General features: G+C 36.9%; 1 protein-coding gene across 7 annotated transcripts in view; it reads right to left on the reverse strand.

Annotated features, from left to right (window-relative positions):
• The window catches only part of nlgn1 (neuroligin 1), a 269,285-nt gene that overhangs the window by 151,899 nt on the left and 91,889 nt on the right, over positions 1-25,497 (reverse strand). For all 7 annotated transcript variants that reach the window (XM_067387357.1, XM_067387358.1, XM_067387360.1 and 4 more), the window contains one exon: positions 23,763-23,915. In XM_067387357.1, the coding sequence (XP_067243458.1) occupies positions 23,763-23,915 (153 nt within the window). The remainder of the gene's footprint in view (positions 1-23,762; positions 23,916-25,497) is intronic.

Below are 25,497 nucleotides of genomic sequence, written 5' to 3' on the forward strand. Positions count from 1 at the left end.
AGTTTACCCGTCCAAAGGCCAATACAGCCATTTCATTAGTGATTAAATTATCTTAAAAATGTAGTAAATGTATATATTTTTTCATTCTGCCATGATTTTATAACATCATATATCAACATAGTGCAAAATGGTATTACAATTATGTGTAGAAGTCACTGATTTGTTATGAGAAAAAATGTCCGGAAAAAATAATATAATTTGGAGTAACCAATATAAAGGGACCATTTTCGATCAAGTCATGCGTTCAATATCATGTGACATCATTTAGACACCTGCAAAGGACCACATGGTTGTGAAGTCTCTCTTAACTATTTGAAAAATTCATGTTTTCACTTGCTCAAACGCATGTGCCGAAACATCAGGTCATTTGGTACCTGATTATTATTTTTACATACACTCAAAAAAGGTGCATACTTTCTCTTACCCCTGAATGCTAGTGAGCTCTAGTGAACAGGATCACTGGGCCCTGCGTTAAAATATAATGATCCACTCACCATCAGCAGACCGCTAAACCCACTTGGGTGTAAACTAAATTAAAAGAGCAATGTTGGCTGTACTTGCAGGGGATTATGGGGCGGCCGGCACCGCCTCGGTGGCTCATCTCCACTGGACTCCCTAATACAGCGGGCTGTTTACCCAGGCTTTGGAGTTATTCCTCTGGAATTAAGCCCTAGTGCCCACCTGTCAATCACCCAGTCCTTGCTTCTGCCCATTTGAAGCCTCAAATGGTCACAGAAAAGCTCTTTTTGGCTGGTAAGGGATCTCGCCGTGCCATGTCAGCAGGCCCACACTGGACCCGCTGGCCTGGCGGAGAAGAGGAAGATGTTCCTTGCTTCCCAGCTTCCCTACGTCTGGAGTCGACATGCAAACATTAGAGAGGATTTGGCAGTAAATATCAAGACTTCATCTGCGGCCACATGAATGCAAGAAGCAGCGTGTAAATATGTGTGTTAATACCAGCATTTGTGTTCTCTGCTGCTTCTGATTGATTTGAAATGTTGTAAGGGAATATGACAGCAGGTGTGTGCGCGAGTGCATTCGTGCATGGCTTATTCAGCAGCGGGTGATTAATGGCCACTTGGGTAGGCTCTCTGTTAATAAGGTGGGAGGTATGAAAATCGGATGTACCTGTTAATATTAGTTTTGACTAATGATTCCTCCTGTTAGTCAAGCTCAAAAGGGGACTAATGAGGGTGACGTCTGGTTATTAATGAAGCAATACAATGTTTATCATGCACCGCATTGCCAGCAAATGAATGGCTGTGAAATTTGATCTATTCCAATGTAATTGAGGCACATCTATCTTTGGATTACATTCTTCGAGTTGGAATGAAGGGTTTGGAAAGAGAGACGCTGAGCCGTTGATTAGTCTCGCTGGGTTATGACGGGAAGCCCATGCCTCTAATTCACCTTTCATTCATTACAACTCTATCCATCATGCTTATTGTCATCAGCATTCAAAACCCAGCCTGTGAAAAGGAATCACAAACTTGTCACACCTTCCCTGCCCTTAATTTGTCATCAAGCACAAATGTAGATATCACATGCAGGTGTTTCGATAACGGGGATATATGCGGAGACTGTAATATGTGAATAAATTGATGCATCTATTAATTATTAATTATTATGTGAACCAGGTTTGAATTTTATTAAATAGGACTATTCAGTTAGATCAATGAACTTGCAAAAAGCCGTTAGGATTTACTAATACATTATTAAAATCAAAAGTTGTTTGTTAACATTAATTAATGCACTGTGAACTAACATGAACAAACAATGAACAGATGGATTTTTATTAACTAACATTAACAAAGTTTAATAAATACTGTAACAAATGTATTGCTCATTGTTCATGTTAGTTAATACATTAACTAATGTTAACAAATGATTGTAAAGTGTTATATATATATATATATATATATATATATACACACAACTGGCCAATACATCCCATATGGACCAACAAAATAATAATAATCACCAATAACCAATATACTGTAGTAACAATGTGTATCCCTTCCTATTTTTCTACCATGATACACCCAATTAATCTTACAAACCTGTAAGATTTAGAGATATTCAGGTTGCCTCATATTCAGGTTGTCCCACATTCTACTGGGCAATGCTCAGAATATATCACAGTTATAGATATTTTTGTATTCATAAGTGGTCTGTAACATATGGCCAATTTACACTTGTCTTCGTATGTGTCTTATTTATGTAAAACCACATCACATCTCTCTTCACGAACAGGGCTCTTCATCACCTGTTCCAAGATGCTAATGAAAAGTTTAAATCGCTTGATTTGGCACCGTAGTACAATTCTGTCTCAGTGACAAGGGTATGAAATTGAAACCCGGTCATCTGTTTAAATATCCCAGTTATTGTCAGATGCTAATGAAAACAATCTTTCACGGTTAAATTTGTGTGGAGAAATTACATTAAAAAACACATAAACCAAGAGGGCCTGACTGATGAAATGTACAAGACAGAGGAGAGGCAAGGAGAACGCTCCACAAAGTTCACTGCATTGCTGCCCACAGTTTCCCACTGTTATTGCTTCTCTCTGTCTGGGATCAGACGGAGTTTGATTTCTTCTCACTAGGAAAAAAAGTCAAAGTTGTTCTGCTTGCCTTCCCTCTGATGAATCCGGTTAATGACAATGAATTGCAGAAGCATATCTATGCCAAAACAACTCCTGCTTCATTGGTTATACTCCTCAGTTCAGTAAATTTGTTAATCGCACAATTATTCCAGAAGGTAATATGCATTAAAAAATGAAAAGAACCCTCAAGCTTGCATAAAAAAGACCTCTAAATGATATACACAAAAAAAATAATAAATAAATAATATGGTGATGCAAGTGTGCCTACTGAATAGAGTCTGTTTAGCTGAAAATTACATTAAAAAGGGAACAAAAGCTTTATGATTTGATCTTAATGCCTTGGATTTGCATAATAAAGATCCCCAGGAGCTTCATGCACAGGTAACTGTTTAGCATTTAGTGCTTAAAATGTTCCCATGATGCATTGTGATCAGTCCCTGGTCAGCTGTGTAATGTTTTCACCACAGAGCTGATGTTTGAAGATAGCTTTGCATGGAGACGGTCACAACTGTGCATCTGTAACTTCACGGTGCTGCGAGAACTTCAGATTAGTACTAATTCAGATTAATACGGAACAGAAGTAAATAGCATTATAACAAATCAAATAACCATCGTTTCACAGTAACACTTTATTTCGATAGTCCTATGTAAGACTGATGCTGGACTATCTGGACCAAGAGAGGGCTATTCTTTGAGAAAACAAAGGAAATTAACATTTGAATTCTCTCTTGCAAAATTAGCATCCCCATCTGAGATGCAATCACACCTCAGTATTTCCTTAATCTACATTTCCTTTCCTTTTCAAAATGGCATTATGATTGGTTAGATCGCTTGTCAATCAAACTCCCAGGGAAGTGTCAATTATCACACAATGCTATACATGTTTGTTAACATTTGAAATGTCTCAGTGCGACCGGTACAAAGGTCTCATTCCCACAGACGTAAACCAGAAGATAATAAATGTTTGAAGATTTTAGAGATATTTTGCTCTCTGTAATGGGTGTGTCCACCGTCACAGGGTCTTTCATGCAACTGGCTGTCCCCAAAAGGTGTAAACTACTCAGTCTAGGACCCTGATTAATGCAAATTCCCATTGTGAACTCATGTTTCCATTTGAAAGAAGTTTCTGTCTTGGTCTGAGTATTTAAAGAGATGTTGCAGGAGGCTCAGGGTGCAAATCTGTAATCAGATCTGCCCACATTGCTGAGTGTTCAGGATGTTTTGTATTGATCATCTTTGAATTGATTAGGTGATTGGCATGATACATTTACCTGACAAACAAATTGTTACATTGGACTTTATTCTGAAATTATTGGCTCTAGTAGATTGCGTTAAGTCCATAACCCCACAAATCTACACTCAGGTTAGTAACGGACTAAAGTACAGTTTAGGTGGAGCAGTGGGGCACACCAACTGATATTTCAGAGCTCCGACTAACACATTAGTTATGTTTACTTAGACTGTGAAGGCTAATAATGTTTTTTTTTTTCCTTTTAGAGCAACAGAGTGTTGCTAGATCAATCTAAACATGGGTAGGCCTCAACCTCTGGTTATGGTAAGATTATTCTAACTAAGTGTCTGTGAGTAAACCACTGCATCATTTCGTAAAGTTACCATTAGAGGAAGCTAAATCGGTCGGCCAGATTTTATGGTAATGTTCATGGCCTCTGGTTAAAATGATCTTACCTTAATTCAGTGTATTAAGATCTATGGGGACTAAATAACATATTCTAGAATGAGCAAAGGGGGTACGGCGTCTATTAGTCATCGCCTCTGTCTAATGACCAAGACTGACGAGATTGTGAGTATGAGATCGTATGCCCGGCCGGTGCGAGACTCAAAGAGTTACAGGAATCCGAATGAACGAGTACAATAAGAGTAAAGGGTTAAATAGAATAATCAAATGATAAATTATCATATAAAAAGTCAATAATCAATTGGCATTCTAACCTAAATTCGAGGTCATAATATAATGGAGTCAGATAATAGTTTAATTGGAATTAAACTACTTTGCCATACTGAAAAGACAGAATTGGCAAGAAACCTTCCCCATCCTGTGGGAAACCACCATTGGGCCGATTGGGCGGGCCCTACACCACTTTAGACATTCTACTGACTGTTAGTAACTTTGAAAGTACATATCGACTTATTCTACTAACCCTAAAGGCCCTGATATACTTCAAACGAAATCAAAGAACGAACAAACTGATGTGACATCATTTCGAACAAAATCAGGCCGAAACAAAGTTCGTTTGGAGTTCGTTTTGGAAGTTTGAAACAGCTTGCCAAAGCGAACTTTCTGGAAAAGTTTGCTTCAGCTGGTAAACACCTTCATACTACCATTGGTCCGTGGCCTTTACATAAGGTAGGTGTGCACTGAGGCTCTGCCTTCTTTCACTCTGAAAATCTTTTCCTGTTCATTTCTCCTCTTGAGTCTGTAGAAGTCAGACATCCGCGAGTGAAAACATGAACCATGGAGAGCTGTTTTATATTAGAAAACGAACTTCTGATGAAATGATATTGTTTTTCGTGTTTAGTATAAAGCTGCTTGATTTTAAGCAATCTATTTTATAAAGCGTAATAATATAAACGCGACAAGACTTTACTGGAGGGCCAAATTACAGAGCTCATGCAAACAAACATTGCCATCCACGTTGCCATGCTCAGATGCTTTTCTTATGCTTTATTAAAAAAGTTTCTCAATTTTGTTGCATTTATTTTGTTACTGAAAGGAAAGCATGCAACATTTCTACATATTCATCTAACCGTCGCTCTCAGCAGTGTGGGCGGCGTCAGATGTTCGATTACAGTATATCGCTGCTCACGTATTTTGAACTTCGTTTTACCCCTAAACGAAGAACTTTGCTTGAAGTATATCAGGGCCTTAAAGGGTTAGTTCACCCAAAAATGAACTGACCTGTCATTAATCACCCACCCTCATGTCGTTCCATACCTGTAAAACCTTCGTTCATTTTCGGAACACAAATTAAGATATTTTTGATGAAATCCAATGGCTCAGTAAGGCCCTCATTGCCAGCAAGATAATTAACACTTTCAGATGCCCAGAAAGCTACTAAAGACATATTTTAAACAGTTCATGTGACTACAGTGGTCCAACCTTGATGTTATGAAGCGAAGAGAATACTTTTTGTGGCCAAAAAATAAATAAATAAATAAATAAATTACGACTTTATTCAACAATATATAGTGATAGGCGATTTCAAAACACTGCTTTGTGAAGCTTCGAAGCTTTACAAATCTTTTGTTTCGAATCAGTGGTTTGGAGCATGTATCAAACTCAAACTGCCAAATCCACTGTACTCTGTTTTAAATATGTCTTTAGTAGCTTTTTGGATCTTGAGAGGTTTGGTGACATTGCTGGCAACAGAGGCCTCACTGAGCCATCGTTTTTTTCATCAAAAATATCTTAATTTGTGTTGAGAAGATGAAAGAAAGGTCTTATGGGTGTGGAACGGCATAAGGGCGAGTAATAAATGATATAATTTTCAGTTTTGGGTGAACTAACCCTTTAACCCTACACTAAAACTCTAATAAGAGTTAGTTGACATGTTAAGAGTTAAGAGTTACTTATAGTCAGTCGAATATCTAAAAACAGTCTAACCTGTTTGACTCATTGGATGTTTACAGAGGAACAACAAGACACATATATTTAATCATGTTGGTAAACTATGAACAAATGAACAACTTGTTCAAGGGTGTTGAAGTAAACACATCTGATTAACCTGATTAACCCAATCAACCTGAAAATTTCCAGCTGTGGATTTGCCTACTGGGCATACTGGGAAGATGCACATAAACGGATTACCAAAAATTAATAAAAAGCGCTGTGAACTGCGTGCAAAGCATGAAACATACATAAAGTCCCACACCTACATTGGCTTCGTGAGTCAGGACAGGTGCCAGTCATTCGGAATAGCACCGTGAATTCAAGCTTGTCTGAAAATGCAGGTTCTGTTTTGCTCATATTGGCTGAATTTCGGTTTTCGTTCCTTCTTGGAGAACTGCTATTCATGTGTCAACAATCAGAGCAGAATGCACAAACAGAAAAACACTGATGGGTGACAAATTACGGAGTAAGTTGTTTTTGAATGCACAGCACTGCATAAACAGAATGCAACATGACTGTTTCAAGCTCTGGCACATGAAAATAATCAAGGATATGTCACTGTGAGCCTATGGGTTGTCTCCGCACATTGTCTCCGCATACAAAAGACATCATGGATGCCATCTCCGACATCACCAGTGCGCATTGGCAAGAAAATAATATGTTTGACAAATAAAATTATGACTGGCAGATAACTAACCAGCTCTTTTCTGTAGGCAGGCAGAAATTTCCGTGCTGTCTTGTCACATATTAACCTCAAAAAAGACGCAGTATGTCCTAACAGCAGCGTTTTACTCATGTTCATCTCAGAATTGTGGATGACTGGCAGAATGATTGACATAAAGCAATGCTGGATCAGGAGTACGGCAGGATACCGATGTCAAAATCATTGTGATCGTGCATTGGCACAAAATAACAGTCTACATTGTAAGAAATTATGATTGCCAATCTTTGAAAAGACTGACAGAACAAAGTATGCATGATAAAGAGATGCTTCCGTGCGATAAAAAGAGACAAGCTGCTGAAACAAGCAGCATGGGGAAAGTACTTGAGCTCTCTGCCCTCTATATGCTAGAGAAATGCACATAAGGATGCTGGGAAATCTGTGGAGAGCCTTAACATCTGTCCACTGGCCAGGGCCGATGTCCTGCCAGCCAACAGCTTCTTTACCCTCTGTAGCAGAAACATTTGCCACAAACAATCCCATGTGGAGTCTCAGCAGAGTCAAAGCTCTGTCCTTGAGAAATCCTTCATCCACTCTTAATGAGTGACACTGAGGAGACGTATTAGTCTTTTTAAAGAAAGAAATGCAATGTGAGAAAAAAAAAGAAAAGAAAAGAAAACTAGAAAAGACTAGAAAAAATGCATTGTGATGTACTGATAATAATAATTTTAAAATGTCAATTCAGTTGATTGATTGATTGATTGATTGATTATAATTAATAAAAAATAATTCCCAATGTGTTTCTTTATTAGTTCAGAAAAATTCCCATCACTCGCAAATACATTATGCATATTACGCCTTGCATTTTACACTACCGTTCAAAAGTTTAGGGGCGGTTATTTTTCTTAGAGTTTTGGAAAAGAAGTCTCTTTTTGCTCACCAAGGCCTCATACTATATATATGATTGAATGAAGTGAATGAAGTGTCTTGCACCCACTAGTAAAAATATCAAAAATATCAAAAATGTCTGGATAATTTTTGGTTAGACTGTAATATATTATATACATACACATGATCCTTCAGAAATCATTCTGATATGCTTATTTAGTGCTCAAGAAACATTTTCTTATTATTATCACAATTAAAAGGAGTTGCCCTGCTTAATTTGTGTGTGTGTATGTGTGTGTGTGTGTGTGTGTGTGTGTAGAAAATTATAATTTTTTTTAAGATTCAAGCTGAATAGAAAATTCAAAAGAACAGCATTTATTTAAAATCTAAATCTTCTGTAACATTATGATGTCTTTACTGTCACTTTTGATATTGTACCTATTCTTGCAAAATAAAAGTGTTTCTTTAAAAAAAAAAAAGTGTCTATGCATTTACAATTATTTGTTCAACATTTTTTGGGGAAATTATGAATCATTCAAAAAATCAAATCAAATTGTGAACCAATTACAGATTTACAATGCATCACAATCAGAAGCAGTGTTGGGGGTAACGTATTACAAGTAACTTGAGTTACGCAATCAGATTACTTTTTTCAAGTAACTGGTAAAGTACTTTTTCAATTTACAACAAAATATGTAAGTTACCTTTTTCAAATAAGTAATGCAAGTTACTTTTTCACATTTATTGATTGACAGCTTTCCTGTCCCCAAGTTGAGAGGAATAAAGTGCAGTGTTGAGTGCGCTGTATGAATATGATGGTTATTGTAGTCCTAAACTAAATATCAACATGCATTTACTCATCTCATTTGCACATAAACATTCCTCAAAATGAATAAAAACAGTTAAATGCGATCTCAGATTTTTAAGCAAACCTGTAATATTTAAACACATTAAATTACACAAATATACTTTATGTATTTAATCTCACTTTATTAACCAATGTCTTTGCTGCTGACCTTCAATGATCCAATCCATACTAATAAGCAAATATAACTTTGGATTAGATTTAGATTTAGATGATCCATCTCACTTATCTTATTCTTCTTCAATCCAGAACGGCAGCACAGCTGATTGTTTGAGCTGTGCCTTCTACAGTACAGGGATAAATATGCATTTAATTCAGCCCGAGGCTTATTCATTTCACTTTTGGTGTGAAAAGGCTTTAACATTTGCCAAAAATAGAACTTTATTGTTGTTGTTAAAAAACAAACAAACAAGCAAGCCGGGCCCAGGTGGGGAAAAAAAGTAATGCAAAAGTAATGTAACGCATTAACTAAGTAATGCAATTAATTACTTTTTTAGGGAGTAACACAACACTGAAATGCATTATTTTTAAAAGTAACTTTCCTCAATACTGATTATAAGATAAAAAAAATCATAAACAAATCAAATATTTGTACCCCTGATCACTACAGAAGATTCAAGAATTACAGACTCTTAAGTCATTTCTGATATACAGGCAGGCAGCTTTGTATCACACTGGCCAATGTTATTTCGATAGTCACTGCACCAAACAGCACCACTAGGTAACCCTTCCATTAAGAACTTTATTAATTTTTCATATTCCCTGAGGACTTGTAACACGAAAAACTAAGACTGAGCGAAAGCAAAATATGTTGGATGATAGATCCTGAAGGGTATAAATTGAAGTAAACGTACACATACATGTAGCTCAATGCTGCAGCTCCCCAACACTCTTGACTGCCTACTGCTATGTCCAATGTGAGTAGTCTTTAAAGGGGACAGTTACTATACATATGAGAATATGACTCTCCAATGGGCCATAAAATGCACTCTTCGTTCTCAGATGCACATCATTTCTCCTTCCTGACCCAGAAAGGGCACTTATGGGCCTGTATGGGCGGTGTGTATAAATCCCCCTCTTGATAAAAACAGGTATTTCCGCCCTTAACTTTGCAAGCTGTGCTACAGATTTGCACGGCTACAGGAATGAAGATGGATGTTGATGTCCCTGCACCATAGCGACACGTTCCTGTGCGGATACAGGGAAAGAGAATGAGTAATAATCGTAGAGATTAATATCAATGATCCAACGTTCCTATTCTTGATGAGTCTTGTAATTAGAACCAGCAGGGCAGAATGTAAAGCAGCTGTAGCTTCTAAACACCTGCGTCGTCAGTTATGACTATTTGTATATAGAACTTTAAGCTTACAGCTAGGTTATTAGCTCCTTTCTGTACTTATTTATTTATATTTTTGCCACCAGTGGGGTAGCTGGCACAATTCTTGACTCACCCCACAGTTCTCCTGCCATAATCCTTCATGGCGCATTTTTCCCTAGCAGGGCTGACTAATAATCACTGTGCCGCAAGGGGAAAAGAGATTGACCTTCAAAGGGATTTCTGGATTTTCTGAGGTATTAGACAATGCCGGATGCCTTTACTAAAATAACACGTTACTCAAGGACAGCAGTCAAAATACTTGTAATAGAGAGCTAAGCTAACGCAGGGATTCAAGGGCAATAATAACGCTGGGTCATCCGATTCACAGCGCACTGCAGACATTATCGCATGTCTCTATAGGGTAAAAGATTCATGGTTTACTGATGACAGGCTCAGTCGATGTAGGAAGCCAGCCCTGCATGTGTTAAACCAGCACACCACAGATCTCAGGGCCCACCCACAGTTGATGACAACATGTACAAGTGTTTGTTTCTGGGGGGTGGGCGTCTGAATTACGCTAGTCTTTAGGTCTTTAGCCCTGATGTTAGAGCGCCCGACTCCCATGCCAGCGTACCTGGGTTCGAGTCCTGCTTAGAACAGGTGGATCAAGCAGGAGGGGTTACATTATTATAAATAATACAAACATTTATTCAATTTTGGTTAATAATTTTATTAAATTTGCTTAATTTGTTATATTAAGTAGTTTTGTTATTATTATTATTTCATTATTATTTTGTCTATAGGGTACAACGTGGCTAAAGGCACCGCGGGGCAAAAGGCGCCTTTGATTTTTTTTTTCTCTAAACCACTAGATGGCACAAAAACTTGCACTTTCCTAACTATCCGCTTTCCAAAATGCACGTGGAAATTTGTCTGATCCTTGACGCGATCGCGGGCAGCAGCGCAAAGTTGATTCTGAGGTATCTGATGTAATATTTGATTTTTAAAATGTTGTTGATTTAGTAGCAAATGAGAATCTATTCAATTAATGTTTGTATTTTAATAATGATTTTCAGTTTTGTTCATGGTAATTCAAGCAACAGTTTTTTAATAATGGAAGAATTTGTAAAAGTATGGTATTTGGGGTAAAAAGTGCCTCTGTTGTTGGGGCAAAAGACACAATTAACATGATAATGAATAGCTGACTGACTTTTCCATTCGTTGACATGACATGGTTAGATTTGGATGGCAAATATCATATCAAATTGGGTGTCCATCTTAAAGATAATACCCATATTTAATGATAAAAAAAGATATATTTATAAAAAAAAAAAAAAAATATATATATATATATATATATATATATATATATATATATATATATATATATATATATATATATATATATATATATATATATATATTATCATTTCATAATAAAAATTATTTATTGTTACTACTGTAAATCTATATTAAATATTATGGTATCTCCTTCAATGCTTTCAGTAATTTTGTTTCTGTATTTTTAAAATATATTTTTATATTATAGGCCTATTTTAATGACAGTATATTTATTGAACACAAATGAATTATTTTATTTATCAAAATAAACAGAAATTAGTACAAACTCTGCTAAAGTGGTTCTTTTGATCAAGTATTAACCTAGACATTATTAAAAAAAAAACATATTTTAGCTAAAGTATTTGTATGAATACTGTGTGCCTTTTACCCCATGCTGGGGAGCCTTTTATCCCATGTGTGGGGTAAAAGGCCACCCTTACCACCTCATACATTTATAAGATTTTATACAAAATGAACCACATTTTCACACAAAATTTGTTGCTCCATCAATGTTCAATACAAACATGTATATTTTTCCTGCAATCATACACTTTGAGAGTAGTGAAAAGCACTTTTTTTCTTAAGGTGTGGCTTTATTAACATGTATTAAAATGATTATATATATTTTTTTATCAACAAAACTGTTTATTAATATTTTACTTTTGTCCTCCAAATCAAAGTCATTTTGGTGCAACCAAGATGCAGAAATATGCTGGAAAAAAAATTAAATAGGAAATTATGTCATAGAGATAACCCATACAGACACCCATGACTGTCTGTCAAGGTCAGTAAGTCTCATTAAATATTAGATTAATTGTCTTTTCTTTTTTTTAATGGCAAACCAAGTTAGATCAGGTTGTATAATGTCATGTGGTATGAAACAAAATTCATAAATACATACATACGCATTTTGAAAATAATGATTAGGATGTTTAAACACTTTCTATTGAATGACTTAGGCCACATGACATTTTAGTGCAATTCAATTTAAAATGAGAATGTAGCTCTGTTCTAAAAACTTTCCTTGCTTTGAAGCAGCTTGTGTGTAGCAAAAAAAAAAAAAAAAAAAAAAAAATCATTCTAGATAAAATAGCTATAATATAATTGGCTCACAACGCCATAAGGGGCCCCCGAGCAACACGGAGGCAACGGGGGTGTCCTGAACGCTAGCGGGTACCACATAAAACTTCACAAGACTTTAGAATTGGAGATTTCAAACACGCAAAAAGCAGGTAGCTCAGAAACCAGTGGAGTAAATAAGATTTTGTTGAGGCCAAACAGAATAAACGAAATTACAAGAGCCAAGAAGCTTGGGGCTGGTGACTAGAGATATAAATCTTTATCTGTTCGGGCTACAGGCTAACCTCTGATTAACTGCATTTGGTGGAAATTTACAGCTGTGGATCTCCTCAGCAACAAAATCATAAATGAATCTCAATGAAGGATTGAGGCAAGTTACAAGGACTGAGATGAATTACTTCAAGGTTCTGTAGTATGTGGTGATCTTAATCCTGATAATCGAGCATGTTCCAGTCCACACAAGCTCCATAAACAGACAAGATGGAAAGACCATCAAACCTCAAGGTATTTCAAAATCGCAGAGGGATCATCCAGAGTCCCGTTTACAATCTCAACGTGAGATGTGGGCGTACCAGCGGCTGTACACACGAACCCTAGATCCATGTGCAGACCTTTATAAGTAGAAAAGGCTTATTTCACTTATCTCTTACTTCCAGAGTACATAGGACATAGAATATCAAAACCCCAAGATAGTTACAACCCCGACTGTTCCCTACAAACGCGCCTTGTCCTGTCTTGCCCTTACTGATAAAAGTGCGGCTGAAAATGCTGACAGAAAATCAGCCAAAAAAAAAATATTTTCCAAAAGTGTCCCCTGTTCTGAGCTCTAAAATGAGTATTGGAGTTAAAAGACTGGTAAATCAATATAGAGGACCACAATGGCAAGAAATATAGCCTGCAAGCGGAAACATTTGGTTTACACCACCCAAAAGAATATCACTGATATAGAAGGATAGTTCACCAAAAAATGAACACTCTGTCATTATTCTCTCATGCCGTTCCAAACTGGCATGGCTTTATTTCTTATGTGGAACACAGAACAAGATATTTAGACTTTTTCAACAGTTTTTTGTCTAATGAAAGTCAAAAGGCATAAAACAAGTGGGCATTGGACCCAGGGCTGCACAATTACTAATATTTTAATCATGGTCGTGATTTCTGCTTCTTTCGAAAAGAATTCTTAAGATTCTTAAGAATCTTGACTACATTGTTATATAAATGCACTTCTGCAACCTCTGTGCTACAATAGACAATATTCTTTGTTGTTTTAAAAGAAAAAAATTAACATATCTTGGAATTATTGTAAGTAATATTAGAAATAATCATTATTATTTAACCATTACCATGTAGCCCTAATTGGATCCCATTGATTTCCACTTTATGTACATTTCTCAAAATATCTTCTTTTATGTTTCATGTAAATAATAAGGTGAATTATCCCATTAGATGATCTATCCTTTTAACATAAATGTGCCAAACCAGTTAGGTAGAAGGGAAAAGCATTTCTAGGGAATCTCCATGGGAATTGTAATTGAATGTAATGCATGGGGGGTAAAAACCTAAGCACCAAACCAAAGATTTGTTCCACCCTCAGAGTTTTACACGCAATCCATCCTGGCTCAGAGGGTTCCCTGGCTTTGGTCCTGCAGCGTAGTCCATTTCTAAGGTGTTAAACATGTCCATCTGTTTTCCCCCGGCAGAAGCTACAGCGCTGCGTGAATCCCGGCGAGCACCTTGATCATCCGCAGTGGCAGTTGTTCCCTGCCGAAAAAACCCACGAGCGGACCCGACTAATCTCTGGCTCCATGGCAGAGATGGATGGAGGCACATGGACGCATCCATCTGCTGGTACCCTCTTGCCTAATAGACCCTGCAGTGTGGCTGCGAGTGAGGGTGGTCATCCCGACAACGAGTCCCAGACGCTGGAGACGACTCCTGCGCACTCTGGGCTGTAAATTACTGGATCTTCAAATGCAACTCGGTTTGAGGTCAATTTCTCTCCCTGATACAATAAATAAAACCCCAAGGGTACAGGCAGTTAATTCACCCTAAAAAAATAGATAACTCCCTCCCCCAAACTACTCTACTTGGTTCGATTGTTTGGTCCAAAGCTCAGTTCCTGTCCGCTCCATTTTGCAATTCCATTTTACATTCAAGTTTGGGGTCAATGTTACAAAAGATTTATGTTCTTGACAAATTGTGTTCTTTTGAATTTTCCAGGCTGGATCAAGCTGGTGCGCATGCGCAATCCTAAATGTGCATCTCTTGTGTCTCATTTTGGAGGCGCGCGTCTGATTGTTTCTATAGGAACCGGAGCTTCTAACGGCCACTGCAGTGACGTGATGACTTTACCAATCGGCGATTGGCTCTTATTTACAAGGCGGGACTTATTCCACCATATTGCCCGTTGCACTTTCTCCTATTCATAATAATACGAGTGATGCATCTTGTGTTATTCTATAGTCTTTGATTTAACCCATCCAATTTTTGGCAGCCATTTTTGCTGTGGTGCCTGGGGAGTTATTGGGGTCAGGTGCCTTGCTCAAGGGCACCTCAGTCATTTCCTGCCAGTATTGAGAATCGAACCCACAACATTCGGGTTACCAGTCTGACTCTTTAACCATTAGGCCATGACTGTCCCCTAATGCACACCTTTGAATTGCAATTCAATTGCTTGTCAAGTCATTCCAATCCATTACTGATCAATGTTTATTTAACACCTAAAGGCTACATGCTACTGTTTTAATTTATTTTGTTAATATTCATATTAATCCTTAAGTTTATGAACTAAACAATGAAGTGTGTTCAATAGCAAATAGCATAATCAATGTTGAAAACAGGTCCTTTATATATATATATATATATATATATATATATATTTTTTTTTTTTTTTTTTTTTTTTTTTTTTTTTTTGTGGCAACCACGATACATTTTCTATTCTTTGATGAATAGAAAATACAGTTTTTTGTCATGAATCGAGCATTTAGAAACAAAATTTATGAGACCGTTGATGTCAGATTTCATTGGTGATTTGGTGAACACTTGACAAACAGAATTTGATGTGCTTTGGATATAGGAGCTGCACTTGCATGCCCAAGAAGCATTTCAAAGATGGCCACCAAGTGAATTGGCTTGTCTTAAAGGTGACCTTGGTTAAAAGCTTCGGACAAATTCCGAGTATGTGTTACCGTACGTGGCCTTCACATGTCACTTTTCACAGAAATTAAGGAATCATCCACCATGAATTTATTAAATTTAATGTAAGGCCTTTGAATGATGTAAGCCTTTAAGACTTTAACTTATTTCCCAAACTTTCAAACATGGCTTTGTTTAGTCAACATTCCAAGTTTGTCTTGGCCTTTCTAGTTAAATAGTTGTACAATTATGAAATTCAATGAATTTCAATTTAGTTTAATTCTACTTCCTTGCATTCAAATTTGAATTGAAATTCTGCATTCTGTTGTAATTCAGCAATCTGAATCTTTCTCAATTCAGTTCTGAATGGCGTATAATCCTGGTAGCAAAGAATCTGCACTTTTGACATCCCTATTTAAAAGTGAGGTTTGCACATCTAAGTTCAGAAACAAACAGAAATCTGACGTCAAACAGACTCTCATCGGCAATTCAAGTTCTAGTGTAGCCTTGTCTCTTCCTGAGATCCCTGAGGATTATGATACTCTACAGAGAGAAAAGTGTCACCGTAATATCATTAACTCATGCTTTATGTCCAGGAATGCATGAAATCATGATGTCAAACCTCCATTGTGGATTCAACAGCACACCAAATTTGACTACTTATTAATATCTACATCGAGTCTAGCCTGGGGCAATCTACATGTCAGTGGAACCAGGCCAAAACCGGGAAGCGAGGAAGAGAGATAGCAAAAGGAAGTGAGAGAGAGACTTTGGAGAAGAGGAGGAGGAGCCGTGAGTGAGTGGGCCCAGATGGACATCTGCTGCACTCTTGCAGGCTGAACTAATCCTTTCGGTTAGCGGCGCTCACAGGGCAAAGCCTCTCTGATGGCAGATGTCCTCTGTACTCTGTCGCTTGCCTTTTCGCCCTCTACCAAGGCATCCACCCGTCACGACCAATGAGGCCCATCACTTAAATTAATGCAAATGCACATACGTAGACTACTAAATCTGGGTAGTGCTATTAAATCTGTAGCGTAGCATGAAAGCTGGGTCAAGATCAGAAGTGGCAGTAATACATTACAACAAACACATATTATATAGGCAGACATATTGCCTACTGTCTTATAGACTGTAAATCTAAAGAAAGAAGATGAAGAAGTAGGAAAATACATAATTATATATATATATATATATATATATATATATATATATATATATATATATATATATATATATATATATATATATATATTATATATATACGCTGAATTTTTAGCAGCCTTTACACCAGTCTTCAGTGTCACATGATCCTTCAGAAATCATTCTAATATGCTGAAAAAAAAAAAAAAAAATATATATATATATATATATATATATATATATATAAAACCATTATTTTAAAATGTAATAATATAATATTTCACAATATCACTGCTTTTCTGTATTTTTGATCAAATAAATAAATAAATAGTTTCAAAAACATTAATAATAGTAATGTTTCCAAACTTTTGACAGTACTGTATATACAGTATGATTAAAAACACAATAAATATAATAGTGATATTGTGAAATGTTTTTACAATTTAAAATAACTATAGTCTATTTTAATATATTTTAAAATGTAATTTATTTTGGGGGCGGCAAAGCTGAATTTTCAGAATCATTACTCCAGTCTGTCACATGATACATCAGAAATCATTCTTATATGCTGATTAATATTTTTGTGGAAACAGTGATACTTTTTTTTAGGATTCTTTGATAAATACAGCAAAAACAGCATTTCAGCAAAATGCAATTGCTGAATAAAAATATTATAATCAATTATATTATAATATTCTATTATAAACAGGCTGTTTTAATTGTTTTCACACAAAATAAATGTCCTTTATCAATATTACATAATAAACTTTATCATAATACACTTTACGATTAGAAAAAAAGGTCCATAATCATGAGGTCATACATTTTTATATTTTTATTGACTTTCAATTGGTCACAGGTGTGTGTGGTTTCTTAGGTCAAAAGTAGGGTTAAACTGACCACAAGACTCAACAAGAGCCCCGAACAGCCAGCAATAGCAGCAAGCATTGGTGAGGCAAAATAATGGACGATGGGACAATCCCACAGAGTTGTTAAACGCTTGTTAAGATTAATAAACACCCTCCAATGAAGCATCTCCCCAGACACACTGCTTCCTGAATAGGGTCAGACATCATACATGCTTCCTTAAAGACCCTGTGGCATGCTTACACTTAAGCAAGCATATGACTGAATGGAATGAGAGAGAGAGAGAGAGAGAGAGAGAGAGAGAGAGAGAGAAAGTAGGTGATAAAGGATGCAGTGCTGAAGGCAAAAAAACGTGGAGAGAAAGCAAGAGAGGTGGAGGATGGAGAAAGCAAAAGACTAATGAAACTGAAACATCAGGGGCATTTGTTTCAAGGGAGAAGAAAATTAATAAGCATGAAAAATAATAATCCTCAACACTAGGCCACATGGAATGATTAAAGCAAAACAACAAACCAATTATTACAGGGTGAGCAGTGCGGTGAAGTCTTGACAAAGAAGAAAACAACCGAACTAACTGGCACGCGAGCACACACACCTCCACCGACGACTGCATCTGCTTTACACCAGCACAGCACCCAGCTAACCACGCGCATACTGACTAACAAGTGCGGATGACTCAAATCAATTTTGATCTAGTTAACAGTTACTGTAACTCAGTTTGTCATCTACTCGCAGAGAGTGACGTCCCTTTAAAAATACATAACCTCAGTGTGTCATTCGTAAGCAAAGAGCGACGCTCCTTCAAGAATGAAATGTAATATTTTTAGAAGACATTATGTGGTCTTATTATTCTTCGTCTTCTATGAAAATCTCTTTTTGTTCCCAATAAAAAGTTCAGGGGTAATTTGCCTGATGGAAAATAACACCATAAACCAGCCTAAGCTTGTTTGAAAGTGAAAGTTGCCCCATATCTGCCAGCTTGAGGTCTTATCTGACCATAGCTGGCTTTAGAAGGGTTTTGTGCATTGGAATACCAGCTAGCCACTTAGCTAAACCAGGTAGACTCCAGCTTGGCCAGGACAGCACCATATGAAACCAACCAAGGTTTTTAGCAGGTTTGTGTGAAAATGTGACCCGTCACGGAAACCAGGGACACAAGTCGGCAGCACAACTATTGAGCAAACTGAAAAAGAAGCTTATTTTTTTTTTCAAAATTGGTGATTTTCGTTTTTTTGCGGAATCTGTTAGTTGAGATCATGAAGAAGCATCTCTGTGTTTTAGATAGCAGTATTGGTTTATTTAAAAGCGTACATTTTGAGGTTGAAATCGGCTTGTTTTTCAGAGATTCTATCTCGCAGTAGGGGCGAGTCATTGTCTGTTTGTATTTCCATACTGGAATCGAATACGCCGGCTTTTGTTTCTTTTGTTATTGCCGCCGCCCTCCAAGGGAAGCGTGGCTACTTAGTATGCAGCGCTCTGGCCGGCTCTAGCCGATATCAAAATTAAATGAAGATGGACGCCGCAAAGAATATCGCAGACGAGCTGAACCGTGGCCGTTACACCGAAAATGTTTTGAAGTACAACATATGGCTGAATTCTTTAGCTGCGGAAAAAGAGTGGCAGGACATGCAAATTATTGGACATTTAGAGGCAAACAGATGCATAGTGCAAACTTTGGAGATGGTTACATCCACAAAGAAGACCTCGACAAAGAGAAAGTGTGCCCAAACAACTTATTTCTTTGGAGGCAACAAGATCTTTTCTGTTTCTTATGGGGTGAGTTTCCATAAAAATCAAAGTTTGTCGTTTTGTGTTCATTCTAAGAACACGTAGGCTACATGTTATCTCATGTGTCTATTGTTATTAGCTAGCTCAGGACTGTCGTTTTAATTGTAATCGTTAGCATCGTATCACTTGCCGAAACCCCCCATTACTATAATGGGCTTTTAGATGGTAATGCTAGCATGTTAATTTGAATAACGCTTAAACTGCTTAAATTGACTGGTGTGAATGACTTAGCTCATGTAAACCTTACTATTCTTGAATTGAATGTGACGCTAATAATTTTAGCCACTTACTACTTTTTAACAAGGATTTACTAATGTAATAGTAGATGTATCAGATTAAATTCCTACATAAGTAAAAGTATAAAGTATCCGTAGCCGTATAATGTGCGTTATAAGTCAAAAGTAAAAGTATTGAAGAGTTTAATGTACAGGTTTTTTTTAATCCTTTGACTCAAACCAGGTATAACCACTAACTGAGGTCTAAACCAGGACTATACGGTTATCACAGAATCCTGTTCAAAAAGTTCTAATGTCAGAAAAGATAAATTACCGACATTTACAATGCACATTATCCTTTATTATTAATAGTATGCGGTCCGATTTTTCCCGTTGCGTCTGTCGTTGCTATGCAACCATGCAGCTTTACAGGGGGTATGGTTTATCTAAATGAGATGTAAATGAGCCCTATTGTCACTCCCAGCAGGTGAGAACAGGCGAGAACTGCAAAATCTTTAGGTCATTTTCTGCCCTTTGAGCTTTTTTGAGTGCCTACCTTCAAATGGCCACAACTTCCAAATATTATCAGATTTCCATGTGTTACACATTGTTGGAAAGGTTGGAGACTACAATTTCAGAATCTTCTGAATAACTCAAAATGCCCCAGAACTGACTTGTGTCCCTACTTTCCGTGACTGGTCACAAATTTGATTTTATTTGCTAGAATTTGTTTTTCTAGATAAATTCGCAAAAGATCACATATGAAGACTTCAGATGATGCCAACTTTAGATCAACAAAAAACTATCAATTCTTATTCTTATTTTGTTAAATTTTCCATATTTTCTAATCATTATGAGCGCTAGGCATGTGATGGTATCAAAATTTCATGTTGCGATAAAAAGCTTTTATCACGGTATACAGTATTTTCATGATATTGAAATAAGTTGCAAAAATGTTTGTAATATAACAGGTTTAATAACTTTTTTCTTGTAACAAAAAGTACTCTGAACATATAAATAAAATAAAGTAATAGAAAAAAAAATAAAGTCAACTGTTTCAAACAGATTAAAGTGGAAAAGAATTATAAAGAACAATAGGTATTACTTTACAATAAGGTCTCATTAGTTAGCGTTAGTTAATGCATTAACTAACATTAACAATGAGAAATATCTACATTTCTTACAGAAGTTATTCTTTGTTAAAAAATGTGACAAAAGCAGACTGCGGAGTTTGCTCACATCGGTAGCGTCTGGGTCCAAAGTAGCCCTGACAAACCAAACCGACGCTCGACACCCGATGGCCAAGTAGCACTTCCGTTCTGCGCCTGCGTAAGAAGAAATGCCTTTCTGTACCAGCAGGTGGCACTAGCTGAACAGCCAAACGTTTTCCGAAAAAAAAAAAAAAAAAAACGGTTTCCAAAAATAAAGCCAACGAGGGCCAACTTCAGCCGATGGAGCGGAACATACTGAGAAAACGAACAAAAACTGCCTGACAGCCGAACGTCGGCTTGATGTGTTTCTGGGTTAACATGTTCTTTGTGTCTGTTTAACTGAATACATGACGTTAACTAAAGACCCACACTAAGTTTTTTTTAAATCTTATTAGATTTTCAAAATCTGAGAGACCACAACAAGATCTTAGATTAAATGTTTTTTTATAGTGTTTTTATAATGTGACAAAGACACCACATCACATACTAACAGATTCCATTTACAAACAACCAAATCCCGCAAAATCTCTTGTGGTCAACTTGTGGTGACTTTAGAGTAAACAAACATGGCAGACGATAGTCAATAATGGCGATAATAGTGTTTGGACTGCTTTTTACAGAAAATTCTTGGAAAAATGGAAAAAGATGAGATTGGATGAAGTCTTCAGTCAGCTCGCTTTCTGATTTGGTATCATTTCGTTCCATGTGACAATCTACAGAATGTAAGCATGTTTGTTTTTGAGGTTCCCAAACAAGATTTCTGATTGTAAATATTCAACCTGTTAGATATTTATGATTTTAGATTGGTGCGGCCCGGACATTCTTCAGAGCAGATTAACAATATGTATAGTGAAAAGCATACATACATTTTGAATTGAACTGAATTTATCATTGCTCAGCAAAATTTCAGATTTCGCTCATGTTCACTGTAAATATTACCTAAATTTTGCTAATGGAACCGCGCTACTGTAGGTATGGTGCTATTTTAGGTTATATACTTTAGATGTTATTGGCTGGATTTGAAGGATAGTTGCTAAAGAGGAATAGGACACCAGCACCACCTAAAAAATATGATGGTGGCACTCGGTAAAACAGGCCCTTATGCCAGCTGATTAGCTGTCGGAGAGCAGTTTTATTCAGGGGGGCATGACGAGAGCGACTCGCTCCATAAATCTACAACAGTTCTGATAATGACACTCAGACTGTGTGCAGAGCTATAATCCATTAGGCCCTCTCACCATTACAGCACCTTTCCCAAAGGCTGCTCCAGAGCTTAGCCAAACCCCAGACAACTATGAGAAAAACATAGCAACAATAAATTAAGTGTTGTGGCATACGGGCACATGCTCAAACCCCCTAATGGATGTGTGCCTTAGCTAGGAAAAAAATAGCCAATCATCAGCAGTGGATTTGTTATAAAAAGCTAAGGGCGATTGATGGAAGATGGCTGTGAACTGAATCATTAAGGGAGAAAGATCACACTGAGCCTCATTTACTAACAGAGAGATATACTGTGATGATTCTGATGCAAATAACTGATGATAAGTTCAGAATTCACGCATTCATTCTTGAATATTTGTATAAAGACACACACTAACAGATGTCTCATGCCACCAGCATATTAGCATCTGCCAGCACCCTAATACTGGTCAAAATGGTGACTTATATTGTGCAGATGTGAACAGCTTAATTAAATGGACAATAAAAGCCCTTTGTAGGACTAGCAACAGCTGATAATGTTTTTTTAACAAGCCTATTTGAACAAACATCCCACAAATGAATCAGTTTCATGATTATTAAGTTGTAGTGACCTATGACTCTTGTTCACTTGACAAGTCATCGGTTTGACAGACATTCATTGCATTATGTGCTATTACCACTGAAGATCAAATTGACCCTACATCACAATATCCATATTTTCCTCCAATAACCATCCAGCTCATTTCAAATTAAGCAAGCACTATTTTGGTATGTATGGTGTTATGAACTTGATTAGACTGAAAACTGATGCTAAGTTGCAGTCAAATGACCCCCAAAAGTACAGATGGGCTAAGTTGATCAGTGTCATATGTTTATAGAGAGTTATTTGCTATCATAAATCAAAGATTATAAATACTTATACTTGGCTTTGTCATATCCCTGATTCTAGTCCGTACAAATTCACTCTTAAGACAGGTGCATTACTGCATAAGTTATGTTAAGCACAGTAAAATAAAACAGGCATCAGATGAGTTAATCTATGAGTTTCCATCATTTCAATCGGAAATAATAACTGTCAATAACTGAGGAATTTGTATATAATGAAAACACTGACTGATCTGTCATGAACACAATGATACATTTGCGTAAGAACCTCACAGACAAATAATGAAGCAATCTGAGAAAAGCAGCGGCTGCAAAAGATAATTCATCAAAACGGCACTTTTTGCCGTGTTATCACTAAAATAACACTTAACTTTCCTTGATAACAGATGCTTCAACTGGAATATGGAAAGCACCTCATTCTTGGAGAAACTCTCCAAAGCTTATTAATAAATCCAGCACCATTTGCTTGAGGCAATCACAATCATTAAGTAAAAATACACAATTTTATCTCTATCCACAAATCTGTTGCATTGAAAAATGATAATTGACAGAGGAAGAGGAATAGCAATGAGGAAAGAGACAGGGACGCATATGGGCTAGAGTTGTTGTATTGCAATTGAAAGTGGAAGGTCATAAAGCTTTGATAGTTCCAGTATTTACTATCACCTTAAATCATGTACAACTACAGCAAACTTTTCTATAATAAGTTTTCATGCTTGTGCGCCGCTGTAGAGAGCATTGCCACTTCACCCGTTTTATGCTTATGAGCTTGAGGCTATTCACAGGCAACTAAATCATCTTTCACTGAAGGAAAATTGTACCTCGGTGTAGAGAAACAAAGCTAGAACAAGCCATTCAGAGGATATCATATGGGGCACGGACCAGGAAACCCTGATGCATGACGGGTAAAGTTAAGCAAAAACAGAATTGCTTACCGAGCACACCAAGCCGATAGTTTACGGTTATGACGATGACGTTGCCGTAACTGGCCAAGATGCTTCCATCGAACATATTTGCTGTTCCTTCCATGTATGATCCTCCATGAATGAAAACCATCACCGGTTTGGGGCTCCCACTTTCACGAATGTCTAGAAAAAGGAGGATAGAAACGATTAATTGACAAATTACTGTAGACAGCTGGAAATGCATTCAGAGCTGAGGGCTCCCATTTTGCTCAAATTGGCCACATTTGCTTCATTTTTGAGATTGGTCAATTTTAGAAATGAGCTCATTAATTTCCTAGGCAATATTAAAGTCATGTTCCTGGTGATCGAAAAATTCACGTTACTTATTTTTTCCTTGAAAGGCCTGCCAGCAATAAAAAGTGGAAATTAACATTGTAATTTCTGAAGTAATGCTTTGAATTAAAGTGATAGTTCACCCAAAAATTAAAATTCTCTTATTAATTACTCATCCTCATGTCATTCCAAACATGTAAGGTTTTTGTTCATCTTCGGAACACAGATGAAGATCTTTTTGATCTTTGAATGACCGCTACGCAACTGACACATTGACACTTAAAAACATTGTAAAAGTTATCCATATGAATTTGGTGGTTTAGTCTACATTTTCTAAAGAGACTCGATCGCTTTATATGATGAACAGATTAAATTTGTGTTCAGAAGATGAACCGAGGTCTTACAGGTTTGGAACAACATGAGGGTGAGTAATTAATGACACAATTTTCATTTTTAGGTGAACTATCCCTTTAACTAAAGATTCAAGACATAACTAAGAAACAAGGTGGGCAAACTTAAAGCAAGGGGACCTTGTCTGTGCTCTACGAATAGGATCCGCCTGCCGCTTCACCTCATCTTCTCAGATCCCATTTTTCTTTTAGCAATAGAAGCTGCATGCTTTTTAAATTTCCATGCATTGCTTAGGCAAAGTAATCCACTTTGGGCAAATGGTCTCTGTCCGAGAGGGAGGTATTTTCAAAACACCAATGTGATGCAGATGATAACTTTCATCTTGCTTGAGGTAGAGTGCCATTTCATCATGGTTGCAAAGCCTTCACATAAATCTCGGTTATTTTATTGGGCGTGCAGGGACCTGCTTCCGGGAGGTCTCGTAACAAGTGAAAAAAGCAAATGAAAAAAGCAATCATTTTCCAAAACAATTTTCTTAAGGCCTCTAAACAAGACCACATCTTGCCAAATGTGCACACAATAGTTCTTTTTTACCAGTCAATGTAATTTCTAATTTCTCTTCTTGTCCCAGTTAACTCCTTCTTGTCTTTTCTTGTTTCCTCTTGTAAAATGCTCAAAGTCTCTTCTCATCCCATCTCATTTGGTCTCACCTGTCCTCAGTCATTCTTCTTAATCATCAGGCAAAGTCATTTTTCATCTTGTCTCTTTTCTTGTCTCATCTTATCTCATCTCACCTCGTCCTGTCCAATCTCTTCAGTTTTTTCTCTTTCCAAAGTGAAAAAGTCCAAAGTGATCATCACCTCACCCTTTACTGTCCCGTGCCACTTTTTTGCCTGTTGAAAACTGGGATTTGCACAAAATTGTTCTCTCTTTTTTTCCTTTTCTCGTCCCAGCTCTTCTCTTCTTGTCTCCGCTTGTCTCAGCTTCCTTTCCCATCTGTTTATCAGAGATGTAATTCCTCTTCTTCAATCTTTTCATCTCACCTCACACCTTTTGTTCTTTTGAAAATGCTAAAAGTGAG

This window comes from Chanodichthys erythropterus, chromosome 6 (assembly GCF_024489055.1).
Source record: "Chanodichthys erythropterus isolate Z2021 chromosome 6, ASM2448905v1, whole genome shotgun sequence".
NCBI lineage: Eukaryota > Metazoa > Chordata > Actinopteri > Cypriniformes > Xenocyprididae > Chanodichthys > Chanodichthys erythropterus.